The sequence below is a fragment of the Seriola lalandi genome, unplaced genomic scaffold (genome assembly GCF_002814215.2).
Source record: "Seriola lalandi dorsalis isolate HSWRI2012SDOR001 ecotype SW California unplaced genomic scaffold, Sedor1 jcf7180002054580, whole genome shotgun sequence".
Classification (NCBI taxonomy): Eukaryota; Metazoa; Chordata; class Actinopteri; order Carangiformes; family Carangidae; genus Seriola; species Seriola lalandi.
Window position 1 is genome coordinate 1,152,743 of NW_019525133.1, and position 16,052 is coordinate 1,168,794.

Sequence of the window (16,052 nt, forward strand, 5' to 3'; positions counted from 1 at the left end):
ATTCAAATCCTTATATCATATTAAAGATTTATCTAAGTCTTCTGATAAATTAATAATTCAAACCCTTACTCTAATTCTCAGTTTTTTCATTAAGTGCTCATTCCTGCCAAATGTGCTTTGATCTCCGCCTTGCGTGGTTTTTCGCCTCAGGGCACCAACAATACCAGAGCCACCACTGGTCGCCATCACTGCTAACAAAGGGCCACGTTTGGCCTGTCACAACCAGTGACATGTCCAGGGCCTTTTGACATGGATGGCTACGATGAGGCACAGATTAAAAAAAGGTTTGGCAGTAGGCACCGACATATGAGCACAGACACAGATAAATTTAAATCACTAACTTTAGCTTTAGTGACGTTGGTGAAACAATGCTTTGGGCACATAAAGAGCAGCTGATGCAAACTTCTTTTCTCTTTTTTTTTTGCTTGGTTTTTAATGCCAGGTCTGCTACACAGTGTTTGTCTTGGTTTAAAAACAGTAGTGGCTCTATAGATTAATGATTTTACATCTGGCCAGGCAGCATCAGCTTAGATTCCATCTCTATTCTGTGTTTAAAAAAAAGAAATAAAAAAAATGTTACTCAATCAGTGTAGCTAGGAAACAGCTACACTCGCTACGTCTTCAGGAACATGATGAAATTGCAACAGATGGCTTGTATTTGTAGCGCTGCTTTACACCTACCCTATGAACTGTACAGTACATACCTTTTACTACAGTACTGTATTAATGCTTCATCCAATAATGATATCGTAATCATGAGCATTACAGTATTTTTTGTCAAAATGTATGCAGTTTGTATCAAGACAGCATCAAAGAAAAGGAAAAGTTGTGTCATTACCATTTTAATCACTTGTTACAGTAACACCACTTATTCTTAAATGAGTGCACTGTTGGCAGAATTGATGTATCCGGATCCCTTCCTCAGGGTAGTTTTTCATTAGAGCTGTTGCAAATGTGTTTTTCGTACTGGTGAGCCAAGCAACTCTGCTGCTCTCAGTTTGTTTTCTATTGATGTTCATACAAATTTCACACAGAGCAGAGGTCAGCAAACATTGACATGCTACAGATTTCATGTACAATTAACTGCATTCTAAAATGTCACATTTTCTCCTTTAATTCTCCTTCATGGATTTTTGACTATTTTTTTGTGTAATCTTTTTTTTTTCTCCAATGGTTCATATGGTTCTACTACTATGACTTTCACCACCTCTAAATATTATAGTAACTTTTCATTCATTTCATTCACTTTTATTCTTGCATCTTTTCAACTTGATTTTCAAGTATTATGAAATAATATCTTCAGCTCTGCTGCCCTTTGCTGCATGCTGTCACTATTTGCTGCAGCAATTATCCAATATTTGCCATCACTGGGATCATTAATAATTGATCTTATCATTTACCTCTCTGTTTATATTATTGTCACATTGTAATACGAACACACGCTTGTGCCTAGACGCACGCACGCACGCACGCAGAGCCCAATCTATGGCCATGATATTAATCAATTCCAAGAACAGCCTTGTTAGAGGATTACCTTACATATCTCATTTAAGCTCTCTCTTAGAAAGTGGGTCAACTTTGATAGTGTGAAAATGGGGTTGTATTAATGATGTTAATCCATGGAAAATCTCATCTGGTTATGGGGGGGGGGTTGCTGAAAAGCAAGGGGGTGCACTGATCGAGAAACGGAGAGATAAAACACAGACAGTCTGAAATGCAGTTTGATGGACAGAGAGACGGCCACAGAGACTGAATGTCTCACTGCATGAATTCCCCGATGTCTCCATTTCACACCTTTTTTTTCTGCCTTCCGCCAGTCTCATCTCCGCAACACACCTTCACCTGTCAGCATGACAGACAGTAATAATAGCTTGGAAAATATATATTTAGTCAAAGTGCCAAAGTCACATGTTGCAGTCGGGTGTGAAAATGAACAGGGGCAGAGGATGCTGTTATGTTTTTCTGAGATGCGAAAATGATTCAGTTGCAGTCTCAGATGGAAAACTTTGAAATGGGATGGAAATGGAAATATTCAAATGATCTCTAGACCTTTACTCAAAATAGTTTTGATGACTGCATCATCTATTATAAAAACGTAATACAAGTACAGTGTATTGCCTTTACTTCTGCTTGATTTTACATTTCTCCTCTCCTCTCCTCTGACCTATTACATCTTATTCTTTGTTCGTGACAGTTGGAAATGTCCGATGTGATCCATAAACTTACGAAAAGAAACAATTGCAGCTGCAATGTCGGTGCTGTGACTGAGTCTGACAAATTGTGTTGTTACTGTACACAATGGATGCTTCATTATGCCATTGTACCTCTCTGGTCATTTATATTAATGGACTACAGCCAAAGAGAGCTGGCTTGGAGAGGATGTCAGAAAAGAATATTTGGTAATGGATGGCCCATTACCCACCCACATGGTGCAAGGTGAGAGGAATTGGTATGCACTGTGATGATGAGGGGAGGTGGGCAGAGTTAAGAGTGTCATTGTTTTCCCTTTCATTTGCATGTATATGCAAAAATGTGTCTCAGCACACTGTGAATATATTAGATATGTCCATGAGTCACTTTTATGTGCTTTCTCTCATTTCAGGTTCTGATATTGTACAGTGGATGATCAAGAATCTGGACATCGAAGATCAAGGTAAAAGAGCGAATCAGTATTGATGTAGGACAGAGGTTTTTAAAGTCCCTGTTAGATATTGTAGTTTGGCTGCTGATTTGGCCCCTTTAACAACATGGTCAGCTGTTGGAGCTGCACCAGTGGATGTCACACACAGCTCACGGAGGCAATTAAAACACAATTTGCATCAGTCATAACTCTGACAAAATCTGAACACACAGACATGATTTACATATTTTTATTTTCAGTATTACTTATACTACTATATCATTATCTCCTGAGCTTCCCTGAGGAAGTCAGATTTTTAAGTTTACTTTAGTGTCAAAGCAATCAAGTGATAGTCGTCTCTACATTTATAGGTACAGAGTTGTTTTTTAATTAATACTGATGCTAAAGATTAAATTGTAGGATGTCAATAGCCACTTTCATACAGAGATCTCACCATATTACCGTCAAGAAGACCTTTCTTTATATTGCCTTTGGCTGTTTACACTCAACCAAACACACCGGAATAATGCTGCCCCGGTATGTGATTGTAGGTAGCTTGCCGGCGATCTGGAATCAGAGGTGTGATGTGTAACACAACAGCGTTGGCGTATGTCCCGCCATGCCGGTTCTTCCTTTTACACAAATGTCAATGTCTGTCACTACCTCACAATGAGGGGTCTCTTCTTAATGGCAATATAGCAGGATCTGTGTATGAAGGGGACCACTGTTACAGCTGTTTATATTTATATAATATATCATTTCAAGCTTGCTGTTGCTTTTCTGGGCACGATAAGAGGAGAGGTGCTGATCATATATTCTACGTAAGGTTTTGGATGAGAAGTTTTCATTAGCCTGCACATGAAGAAAGAAGAACACCTAACGTGCCTTTGTGGAACCTTAGTGTATGTAAAAGTCCACACTTAGACATTTTTCTTTGATCTGTTTTTTTTATGTCCTTGAGCTAAATCAGACACTGCAATTCTTGTTCCTCCTTTTTTCTTTCTTCTTATTCTTTTTTTTTTTTTATTCCAGTGTAATGAAGTAGAACTACACCGTCTTGAGGGAGTTGCCAGATCATTAGCTGAGCCCCTCACTGCACAAAAAATAACTCAAAAGTGGGCAGGTTGAACTGTGATAAATATGGAAAGTTAAGACCCGGTTTCTTGCTTTTAAAGACGGTGATAGAAGAAGCGTAGCTAACAATGTGAAAGCGGATCTTTTCTGAGGACTGTAGGTGTGTGTTTACTTGGATGTTGGGGTGTTTATGTGTGTGGGTGTGCATTCGTCTGGTGTTTGTCTGCTCTAGTATGTGCCTCGGTGTTGTACAGCCCAGTTCGTACATACATTGTGACATAATCAATTGTTCACTTAGCTGACTCATCAGCTCACAGTTCCTTTGTGTGTTGTTGCAGTTGTATGCACGGATCTTCCTGTCTTTTTCTGTTTGTCAATTGTACATGTTTATGTGCGTGTGTCTGTGTAAGTGTTGTGTGGACAAATTCTGGTGTGAAACCATTGTTGTGAAGACATTTTGTTTTAAGGTTCAGGCTCGAATAGATGTAGAGTTTAGCGTTAGGAGTAGGGTTATGTTAAGGCATTTATTTATGATGGTTATGGTTAGAGTAAGGGGCTATGGATTGCATTATGTCAATGCATGTCCTGACAACCATAGTAACACCGATATACGTGTGTGTGTGTATGTGTGCGTGTTATGTGTTAAACGGGACACATTTTTGTGGTCTGTTTGGCAGTAACACGTCACATATGTTCCCTCAAGCAAATTCACATTTACAGTGCTACATTTTGTGTCACCTGCACTATCGAAAATTGCTCGTCCGTAACAGCACTCTCGCTTAAAATTGTCAAAAACTGCAGTTTAATAACAGCAAGGAGTCTGAAAACCTGTTAACAACCTGTTAACATTCTTTGTCCTTTAAGAGTATTTTGTTTTAAATCTGTTGTGAAAAACTAAGTGACTTCGGCACAGAGCAACTCCTGGCAGGGCTCTCAAACACAGCAAAGTGAAACGCAATTAATTTGGCTCAGCACGATAGCAGCTTGTTTAATATAAAGGAAGATGAGCTTATATCAAAGTTGGGGACTGGGGATTTGGAGTTTTTTTTTTTTTTGCTAAATGAATTCCACAGATAATACAGTGACGCCCTCCAGATGAACTCATCATCTCAATCTCTCTAGTCCCTAAATCCTGTTTTCATTCAATACTGCATTTGATTAGCCAATGCAAATTTCTGACTTCAAAGTTATTCTCAAAAGTTTTACACGTCTTTTGGGACATTTTAGCAGAAGGTTTTGCACTTGTAACTCTTTACTTTGATTACAATTCAGACCATTACAGATCATCACACATCTTGCTTCAATTGGTTTGGCAGGCATGAGAACTACTGGATTCAACTACTTGCCACATTTAAGGTGTGCAAAATTGAGGAAGTAGTTGAAAACTGTTGTGGAACGGCTGTAAACAACAGACATCATTGCTTCATATTTACATTCTGCCTAGAGTCTGTCTCTCCGTTTAATACTCTGGTGCTCACATACACAGTGTGTATGTTTCTCTCCAAACAAGTTTTACATAATGACAGAAATGTAGCCCATAAACGCTTCATGTGAACTTCCAAGCCATTTCCAAGCTGCTGCTCTGCTGCTAAAATCCTGATGTTATAACCGTGACGTTGTCTGACAGAATCACCAATCACAAGTTAAAGACAAAGCCTGTGCTGTGTTTTGTCTATATTTACTTGTAAAATGATGACTCGGAGAGAAAGTCAGAAGCGACAGAATATCTATCTTATTTTGTCTCTCGCACAGCGCACAGCCTCCGTCTGAGATCCAATTTTCAATGACAGCATTTCTTCAAAAAATGATCAAGGCCTTTATTTACCTCAACTGTAGAAGATAACAGGCCAAATTCCCTCCTTTTGAAATGTATAATTGGTCAGGGCGGTATTTTAGTCCGAAGCCTCATTTTCAGTTGCTCCCGTTTGCTGTGTTAAAATGACAGCACTACGTGTTAATACAAACTCAACACTCACTGTAACCGTTTCAAATTAAAAAGCCTTCTAGCATTTCAGAGGGCAGAAACCCTTTATTTCTTAACTGGGCTTTGATTGCTGTGCTGCAGTAAGCGTATTGTCCCGAGTCTGGTTGCTGGTGTTTCTGTTGTCTACATGTTATTCAGATCTGCTTGTTTCTTTAGCTGAGCAGTTACCGATGGCTTTTCTCTCTCCCTCCCTCCCACTCTGCCTGCCCTCTCTCTGCTCAGTGTGTCTTATGTATAGTTATTCCTCTGCCTCCTTTAGTAATAATGATGTGTAATGTAATAAAAAGTAGTTTATTTGCTGTAATGGAGGCAAGGCTCAGTGAATTGAAAGTGCCACTCAGCTTCCCTGCAGTTCGGCTCGGCTCAGAGCGGCTCGGTAGACTGCCGGTAACTAGAGGCGTAGCCATAAGCCCACGGTTGGCACCCATACACTGTCCAGCCATATACTAGGTTTATACCTCATCTTGTTTGAAAATGATCTCAAAATCTAATGACAAATGCGCTAAGTTGGCAACACATCAGGCTGTAAACGCCCCCCTAATATAAACCATTTGTGCCAATTCATTTAAAAAGAGTGGCCAATGGGGAAACTCCAACTCAGTCACATGGCATTCGGCTTACCAGTGATGGAAATATCATAACTCAACAATGTTCACTCATTCGCTCAGTCCGTGGCTGACTCCGCCTTCACGGCCCAGCCAAAAAGAACATATAGAGTTTTTAACACTTTGGACCATTTGTGGAGCCAGCATGATTTACTCTTTCCAGTTATGTAACTCTGATTCATCATGAATAAATGCCCATAAACACAATTACACATTATTACACAGTCACTCTTTTTATCTTCACATCTCATCTCACAGACATCAAAAAGTAATCCAATTAATTATAGTCTGTAAGTCTGTGTTACAGAGAAAACAGTAACAGCCCCCGGGAATTCAACTTGAGTCTCCATGGCGCAGAAGTGACAAAATCCATGAAAATAAATCTTTGCTTCACACTATTAATATACTGTAGCCAAGCCTACAGTGGCTAAGAGATGTAACTACGCTGTGAGCCTGTAAATGAAGAGCCTCACAAGAGTCACTCACAGTATGAATTAGCTTTGCTGTCATTAGGCCAGGAGGGTTGTAAAAACCCAATGAAATCCAGCATCAATGGTCCTGTAGCTCTGTTGACCTCTGACCTGCCTGAAAATAAATCCCTGCAGGGGTATCAATATGGCCATTTATTGCTGAAATAAATTCTCTGACACTGCAAAGCTCTTACATATGAATCAGGTCTGTCTGTAAAACAATATCAAAATATCATACTAGTATAACAATAGTACATATAAAATAAAAATATAGTAAATAGTTGTTTTCATTTCCAAATTCAAAAGTAAATCCTCTTTTATGCAAATGAAACTGCATCACTGAATAATAGTTAGCAGGTAAATGAGCTTGTGGGAGGCGGGTAAACTGAGTTTGCATGTGTGAACATCTGTGCTTGCATGCGTTTGTGTGTGCGTGTCAATAAATCCTCCACCCTAAATGACCGCAAAGTTCCCTCGAATACGACCCATAACTGCGTACCAGCAGGCGAGTTGTCATGGTAACAATACTTAGGGTAAGGGTTCACGCTACGTCACTTGTCTTCCCTCTTTGCTCCTGTAGTAAGCTTCTGTGTATGTGTATGAGAGTGTATGAGAAAATGCGACCAAATTCCACACAAGAAAAGAACATAACACCTAACCTTTTCACAGAAGCTAAAGCATTCATTTCTCACAACAGCAAGTGAAATTTGTGAGGGTGATAACTATTTTAATTTTATGAATGTTATCATGCCTGCCTTAGATGCCTGTGGGGGATTAAACATGACTAAACAACACTAGATAAACACAATAGTCAAATTCATCACACCTCAACAGGAAATCAACAAACTAGAATTAATTAGGAAATATGGCCACAATCTCTCCTTCTGTTCCTGAGCTACTGTGTTGAAAAATGGCTCTTTGCAGAACATTATGATGTCACAGTGAACTCGACCTTTGACTGGATATAAAATGTCGTCACTTCATCATATATTCCTATTAGACGTTCATGTTAAATTGTGTGATAATTAGTGTATGAATTCTTGAGTTATGGCCAAAAATGTTGTGTGAGATCACAGTGACCCTTGACCTTTGACCACCAACATCTAATCAGTTCATCCTCGAGTCCAAGTGAATGTTGGATGGACGGCATAACAATCAACATCAGTCAAGCTGTCAGTGAGTGTGTACCAGTGTGTTGTTAAGGGTGTGAACTGCATATGAAAGAGCACCTAATCTGCTGTGTGGAACATCAGGGAACAGTAAAATGATCTCTAACAGAGGACATTCTGCCCATCAGAACAGCATGGAGAGGGTGCGTATACTGTTCTGCATTATGGTCCTGGTCTTCTCCTCCAACCGTCTTTAAGCATCGTGATCATGAGGCTCGAGAGTCACTCCTGCAGCTGAGCACTTTAGATGATCTTTTTCAGTCTCCAGACATCACACCTCTGTACACTGCTACCATGGCATGCATATGTGAAATGGTGTCATTTTCCTTCCTTCAGTCAGTTTAATAGTTCCTTTGCATATGTTATTTGTATGAATCTCCTACCGCCTCCTGAACGAAACCATTTAAAGAACAAGTGCTCAGGTCCTTTACTTAAGGAAAACTACTACTACAACAAAAGTGCTGCATTCAAAATCCTACTTAAAAAGTTTAAGTCGAAAACATGTTGGGCTCCATCATAAGGTTCACAAGAATCTGCAAAGCATCTTGCAACGTCAAAAAATGTTTCTATGAAATGCAGCTGAGTACCTCAATGTACCTCAAAACTGCACACAAGTACAGTGCTTTAGTAAATGTGGTTAGTCACTATCCACCACTATCCGCTAATTAAAACAGTTTTCATCACCTCAACATCTCCATACAGTGCATAGTGTATGGTGCAAACAGACATGAGCAAAATATCACTACAAACACAGAATCTCTGCCGGTGTATTTAGAAAGGCTCAGCTGTAAAAACACTCCCACACTCCATTTGGCAGGGCTCCAAACTGCTGGGTTTTTGGCACAGAGCTGGTAATATGATGAAATCAAAGGGTGTCTTCCCCCTGGACTCTGAGGCCGGCCTTTCTCAACAACTTGACTAATTCCATTCCAAGGTTTAGTCAGCTATAAAGCTTATAGAAAAGCCTACGATATGTTAAAATGAAAGCCAGAAACTCCCTTGCTACCAGGAATTGATCCTAATAGACCTTTACTAGTAAAAGCAGAAACAAAACAATCTGGCTTAATCTTTTCTTCATCCCATAGAAAACTCTACATCGCATTAGTCTTTTTGCATTTTCAGATTCATTATTTTATGCCCATCATACTGTATATTTTCTATACAATTGAAAGAAATTAAATGTTTGTATTAGAAACTCAATTAGTATTTGCTGCTCAGCTTTATCAGATTTTATGTAACTGCCTTTTAATTGTGTTGGATGATTTCCTAAATTTAAAATAAGCAAGATATTCACATTGACATTCAACATCCATCCTTAAAACAGCGTCAGAAAAACCTGCAGCTTCAATCTCACAGACAGACTGAGCAAACCATCACAGGTGACAGAGACACTCAAACACAAAATGAGAACAGATCAGCCCTGTGTTTGAAGAGTAGGAGACAGCAAGCTCTAACTGCACTGTGCCAGATGTCATTTTTCAGACTTTTTCAAACTTTGCTGACTTCAACTTTCATCCCGTCTGAAATAACAACCCAGAAAATGAAATTTTTGAATGAATAAGTAAAAAAAGAAAAAGAAAAGGTGCACGGCTGAGTGTATTTTTGCTTGTAAATGTCTGTCTTCTTGAATTCCTGTTTTTTTATGGGCAGATGCAGAAGACACAAAGTTAGTCTGTCCCTGTAGATGTCCAACATAAGTGACTCCTTCTGGCTTAATAATACACCAGATATACAGTAAATTTTAATTCATATATATATATATATACACTGTATATGTATATAATGTGGTGCAATATTGCTTTAAGAAATACAATACAGTGGATATGGTGGGGGTGTGTTTATACGTAAACAGGCTTTAATAACTTATGAGTCATAATTTATTAATAAATGGAGCCCAGTCATAAATATGTGCGCGCACGCCCACACACAAACAAACACGCACACACACACACACACACACACACACACACGCAAATCACAAAGCTGTGACAGTAACCTCAGCGGTAAAGGAAAAGTCAATCTATATTTATCACACACACACGCGCACACACACAGATCCAATGTATGTGTGTGTTAGAAAGCAATAGAGTAGAGATCAGTACATTCCTCTTATTGCATTCAAAGCTCTGCCTCTTTAGATCATGTCAAGCATTCCGACCTTTGTGTCTGTTAGCTTATTAGTGTGTTTACTGCTAGCCTCCCCTGTGCTTTCCACGAAACAATCCAATAAATAATCTAATTACGTGACAGAAATAAATGAGGACGCTGCTGCATGAAGCGGTACGTAGATAAACTGTTTCATATACTGTTCATATTGACCAAAAAGTGACAATATCATCACAGAAGTGTCAAGACATTATAGAAAACATGAATAATAGACATCAACCTCATGAAGGGGTTACAGGTTGAGAACAGCAGGGAATAACTGGTGTCAGTTGATGATGATTACAGGTTTCCATTATCTGATGGTTTTAAATCAGGGACAGTCAAACATGTACTGCGGAGCGCCAGAGGGAAGCAGGTTTTCACTCCAACCCCGCACAACGCCGAGCGATTTGACTGATGAGTTCCGCCTGTCCGGCTGAAGGCGGGCTAATCAGTCAGACCCCCTGCTGTGCCGTTTGGTGGGAGCGGAGACCTGCCCATCCTTCTGTCAAAGCTGTGTCAGGGTCTATAAAAGCAGCAGCTCCTCATTGAGGCCCTGTTGTTCAGTCTGGCCAGTTTGTGGAGGATGATATTATACTTGGGGACGAAAGGAGGATAAAGTTAATTAGCTGGTGGGACCGAAAAAAAACAAACAAAAAAACCCCCAAAAACCCAGCATGCTGGCCCCGGATCTGTGATGAGGAACTATTGACTGCAGAGTAATCAGAGAATCTTCTTTTAATAAAAAAGTGAGATCCCAAAGCTGATTTATCCTCTAATGCCTGAGCATAAAAAAGGTGTTTATAAAGAGAATATATTAGAATTTAAATTAAGGAAGGGCTTTATCCGCTTGATCCTTAAAGCACAAGTTTGACATTTTGGAACATTTGCTTATTCGTTGTCTGGCAGAAAGTTAGATGAGAAGGTTGATACCACTCTCATATCTGTCTGATAAATATTAGGCTTAGCTTAACTTTAAAACAGGGGGACACGGTTAGATTGGCTCTGTCAAACGGTAACAAAATCCACCCACCAGCACCTGGAAATCTCAGAAACGAACACAAAATATCTTAAAAAACAAAGTGAAAAAAACAACATTTTACCATTTTACAGGAGGATACGTGTCAGACTGGCTCTGAGCAATTGGCAGGAAACCAGCAGTAACCAAGTAACTGGCCATGGCCAAGAAATAGTCCGACACATAACCCCCGCATAAGAGCAAATTGTCATAAGATTACATAAAAGAGGTGATCATTAGAGATGTCGGTGGTTGGATTTATTTCCATTTGACAGTCACACTGACTGTCCAGTATTTATGCTAAGCTAAGCTAGCTGGCTGTGGGCTAAGCTCTTCCTTTAAACCTGTAATGGCCATATTGTTATTAGTCAAGTCCTGATAATTAAATTTTTGTTGAACTGACAGAAAGAATTAGAGTACACCAAGTTGTAAATCGAATTTTTGTCTGTTTCCCCTCAGTGGAGGCTCTTCACCTAGGAACTCTGATGGCTGCACATGGTTACTTCTTCCCCATCTCAGACCACGTCCTCACTCTCAAAGATGATGGCACTTTCTATAGGTTTCAGGTAAGAAGAATAAGAGTAATGCTCTGATCTTGTTATATCCCTTTGAGTCTCTAGATGCCTATGGTAATTTTAACTTTTAAAAGCATGAAACACTTAAAATATCTTAATTGTAGTGCAGGGGTCAATGACTTTAAGTTGACTAAATCAAATAAAACACAAAATTTTCTTTTATTTGCACACTGTGTATTCTTTCATTCACATTTTGACTTGTGGCTTTGTTTGTTTTGTGTCTAATAACTCTGTTTCTGCCATATTAAGGCTCTTAACATGGGATTTTGCCATTATTTTTGACATAGGCTATATCACTGTCATCACATGAGCTTTAGAGAAAACTTTCACTTGTGTGAACTGAGCGTTTTAATCCTGGGTTTCTTAAGGATCCAGTCATGTGATAAGATGACAGGGCTGCAGGAGATTTCTAGGACTGATAAATTGTTATTTTTTCTATGTATTTTTCATAGAAGAAAAATACATTTAGTAGGGTAAACATAGACTATATTGTCATTTCTATATAAAACTCAGTAATAAGAATTTTAGAATCTATAAATGGAGTGACAGGCCAGAGAAAAAGCCCAGAAATCTCTTAAAGAGCCTCAGTGTGATCTACTGGAGTCAAAAGTGAATAGCAGTTGTTGTGCTCCATAATTCTTACAGGTTGAACATTGGTCTGAATGTCAATAGTAAGATTGACAGTTTTAGTGATTTTCTACCCAGTGAGCTCCCCCAAGTGTGCTACACAGGACTAACCAAAGTAAATCAATGCCTAAGGCTGTGACTGTGTTAGCAGCATGCTTGATTTTGCTCTTTACATGTAATCAGTTCTCATGTGAGGCCGGTCCATACCATGCTGAAAAAGGAGGGTCAAGATTCACACTGGTGTCTGCTCTCAGTGCTCGCTGAAAGGAGCTTATGTGCTTTAGACGTTATGCCGACCCCATTATACAACAAAATCTTTTATTGTGACAGATGCAGCACTGTGACTGCATGCCCACCTCGCATGACAGTGCACACTTTGATTCAAAGCACCATGTGGTTAGTTGCAAGCTGTCAATGTAAGGTTTCTTTCAGTTCCATTTCTTAATGACCTATTTCTCTCCCTCAGACTCCATACTTTTGGCCATCAAACTGCTGGGAGCCAGAAAACACAGACTATGGTGAGAGAGCTGTTCTCTTCTAGTCGGATCTTTACTGTGTGCATTGTGCAGGATGTACTGAAGAGGCTAATGATGCTGACTGTTTGTGTAGTGGATAGAATTTATTTGCCCAGTAGATCTGTTATCACCGCTGATATTACCAAAAGTTCAAGAGATGAAACGCAAATGATGCAACTGCAGTATCTGGATGGTTGATATGAAACATAAAATCACATTCCGCTCTACTCAAATGCTTGGTCCACAGCCACAGCAGAATCAGTTATAGTGCAGAGGGCATGCAATAACTCTGTCTGCTTTCTATCTTATTTCTATTTTATATTTTTTTTATTTTGCATTTATTCCAGCCTCAGTCAATTGCATCTGCCTCTGTCATACTGTCTGACTAATGCAGGCTGATTACAGTGACGGAAACCAGGAATGTGTTTGCATGCGTGCACCTGTTGTTCATATTTGCCTGAATGTTTTAATGGCGATACAGGGAAGAGCTTTTCATCCTGTATAGCGGAGCACAGTGGAGATAAACATTTCATAATGCCAAAAAATGGTTCAGGTGAATAGCCGCAGCTCTGCAGGTCTTTCATTTGTTGTTTGAGTTGTAGGTCAGAAAAAAATAAGGGGCTCACGCATTTACAAACGCTGTGGGAATAATCTTGTGGGTGTTAGGGGAAGTTAGAGTGTCTCATGTGTAGCAAATGATTCACGTGAATGATGCCCCTTAATGAAAACACTCTAATGGCATAATGAAGCTTTCCACATAATGGTCAGTTAACAAAGGGATGAAGGGATGATGATGATAGTACAGGAAGACATCAAAAGTCAGGCACACACTGTAACAGACACTCACTCGCCATGCACAGTCAATGACCTTTGTGATTTGCAGGCCAGTTTAAATGTGCAGTTGAGAGGATTAAATGAGTAAAAGCAGGGCCACTTAAGGCTTTAAAAACCAAGCTCAGATCCCGTTCTCCCTCTATTACCCATCTCTCTCTCTCTCTCTCAGCTGTTTACCTCTGCAAAAGAACAATGCAAAATAAAGCGCGTCTGGAGCTTGCAGACTATGAAGCGGTAAGTGAAAGAGGTCTTTTGGTGTCAGCACTCCCCTCTTCACATATCTGTTCTGTTCCTGTGTTGGCACCGCTCTCAGGATTTATCTCCGGCCTTTTTGTTCACACTGACTCTGAGAACATTCGTTTGTTTTCTTTTTTTTTTCTCTGTGTGTCACTGCATCATTTTTTAACTTTCTTCTCACCAAAGCTATGAAATGAATCACCGGGTTAGTTATATACTCAGGGGTTTTTTTTTTTTTTTTTGTATGTAAGCAGGGATCATTAAAGATGGTATCCAGCCGTGCTCTGTACACAGCATGCGCAGTAAACATAATCAGCCCAGATCCCTCAAAAGCCTTTCTTTTCCTGTTTTGTTCTTTGTTTTACTTGCAGGAGAGCTTAGCAAGGCTACAGAGGGCTTTCGCCAGGAAATGGGAGTTCATTTTTATGCAAGCAGAAGCACAAGCAAAGTAGGTTTCTATAATAACCACACACACAAGTACCTCATTATGATATGATTAAACTTAGTGGTTTTCTACAGCCTCTCTAGTAATTACCAGCTTACAACTTAACTTAACAGATAACCTGCACATTAAACATGCGGTGGAGTAAAATGGATCATACATGTCTTGGAGTAAGCTACGTGCTCCATCAAAACAGTTCTGAACTCCATTTTTTTTTCTCAGAGTGGACAAGAAAAGAGACAAAATTGAGAGGAAAATTCTCGACAGTCAGGAAAGAGCATTCTGGGACGTGCACAGACCAGTGGTGAGTAAAATTACTGATTATGTTGTCACAGTCACCTTTGCTGTTCCTGATATCATCGCAGACATTATCGTCATCATTTTTAATTGTCCCTGCAGAAGTGGAATATATTGAAGAAATAATTTCACAATGACCTGTGCTACAGCCCCCTCGCCAAACACAAACACACACACACACACACACACACACACACAGTCAAAAGAATAATAACAGAGATATGGTAAATCATTTTTGCTCTCTAGGTTATTTTAATCTATTCCACACATTTCACAGGCAGTGGGGGGGATGTGTCAGACTGTATGACAAAGAAATAATGCTTTGAAAATGTTACAAGCGCTTCATAGATTATACGCAATTTATATGTGAGCGCTACATGATTCCTGTGATGTATGTAACTGTGTGAAGAGGTGAACACACTGCAAATCTGTTGTGCATTTCTCTGCCATACACATGCAACGTCACATCAATAGCTGTCACAACACATAAGCTTCACTGCTGCTCTATACCTTGTTCACACACACACACACTTGCTTAGCATAGCATTTAGTTCCCCCCTCAGGTTAAAGGGTCTCCTCTGCTGTATTTCTCCGAAAGCCACTGCTCCATGCTTAATTGGGAAATAACAAGTTCAATTTATGCGTCCTTGGAGCAACATAATCAATATTAATTCAAATTTCACAGTGACGCTGTCAAGCTACTTAGCTCTGTTCTTCTAGAAGAGACCTAGATTAGACCACTTGTTCAATCAGCCAGAATTTGCACACTAAGACTCTGATTTCCCGCTGGTTTACTTGTTTTGCTAAAATTGGCACATTCCATGTTTAATTAACCAGCATCTGACACATTGTCCTGGAAACTTCTCAGACTCGCTTCACGCCCCGGCTCAGCATATTGGATTAGATTTACCGAAACTCACATAATGGCGGCAAAAATGCACCTTCCCAGTCTGTACCGTCATCCTTGAAGGCAAAGCATAAATAGCTTATGTTGTAACAATTTAATTTAAGCTGAATTAACTCGTGACATCCTGATTTTCTCCTCACTCCTCTCACAGCCGGGATGTGTGAACACAACAGAAGTCGACATAAAGAAGTCCTCCAGAATGAAAAACCCCCACAAAACCAGAAAGGTAGAGTTTCTTTCTTCTAAGGTCAGGGTTAATGACACTGAAACAAAGACATGAGCAGATTGTGCTTGTCAGCAGCTGTAGGGCTGCTAATACTGATTGTTCCATTTTATTTTGATGTTTTTTTCTTGTCTCAGTCTGTGTATGGGCTGCAGAATGACATCCGTACCCACAGCCCAACCCACACCCCCGCCCCAGAGGCCAAGCAGCCTACAGAAGAAGAACTGCAAGAACAGGTTAGACCTGCAGGTGGCGCTCTACTATTAAAGATATAGTGCTCTGTTTTAACCGTGCAAAGTGCATGTTCTAA

General features: G+C 39.7%; 1 protein-coding gene across 2 annotated transcripts in view; it reads left to right on the forward strand.

Annotated features, from left to right (window-relative positions):
• rgs7a (regulator of G protein signaling 7a) overlaps nt 1-16,052 on the forward strand; it is a 51,684-nt gene that overhangs the window by 27,930 nt on the left and 7,702 nt on the right. For both annotated transcript variants that reach the window (XM_023418127.2, XM_023418128.2), the window contains exons 4-11: nt 2,603-2,653; nt 11,545-11,651; nt 12,754-12,805; nt 13,806-13,870; nt 14,245-14,321; nt 14,538-14,619; nt 15,671-15,745; nt 15,880-15,978. In XM_023418127.2, coding sequence (XP_023273895.1) covers nt 2,603-2,653; nt 11,545-11,651; nt 12,754-12,805; nt 13,806-13,870; nt 14,245-14,321; nt 14,538-14,619; nt 15,671-15,745; nt 15,880-15,978 — 608 coding nt within the window. The remainder of the gene's footprint in view (nt 1-2,602; nt 2,654-11,544; nt 11,652-12,753; nt 12,806-13,805; nt 13,871-14,244; nt 14,322-14,537; nt 14,620-15,670; nt 15,746-15,879; nt 15,979-16,052) is intronic.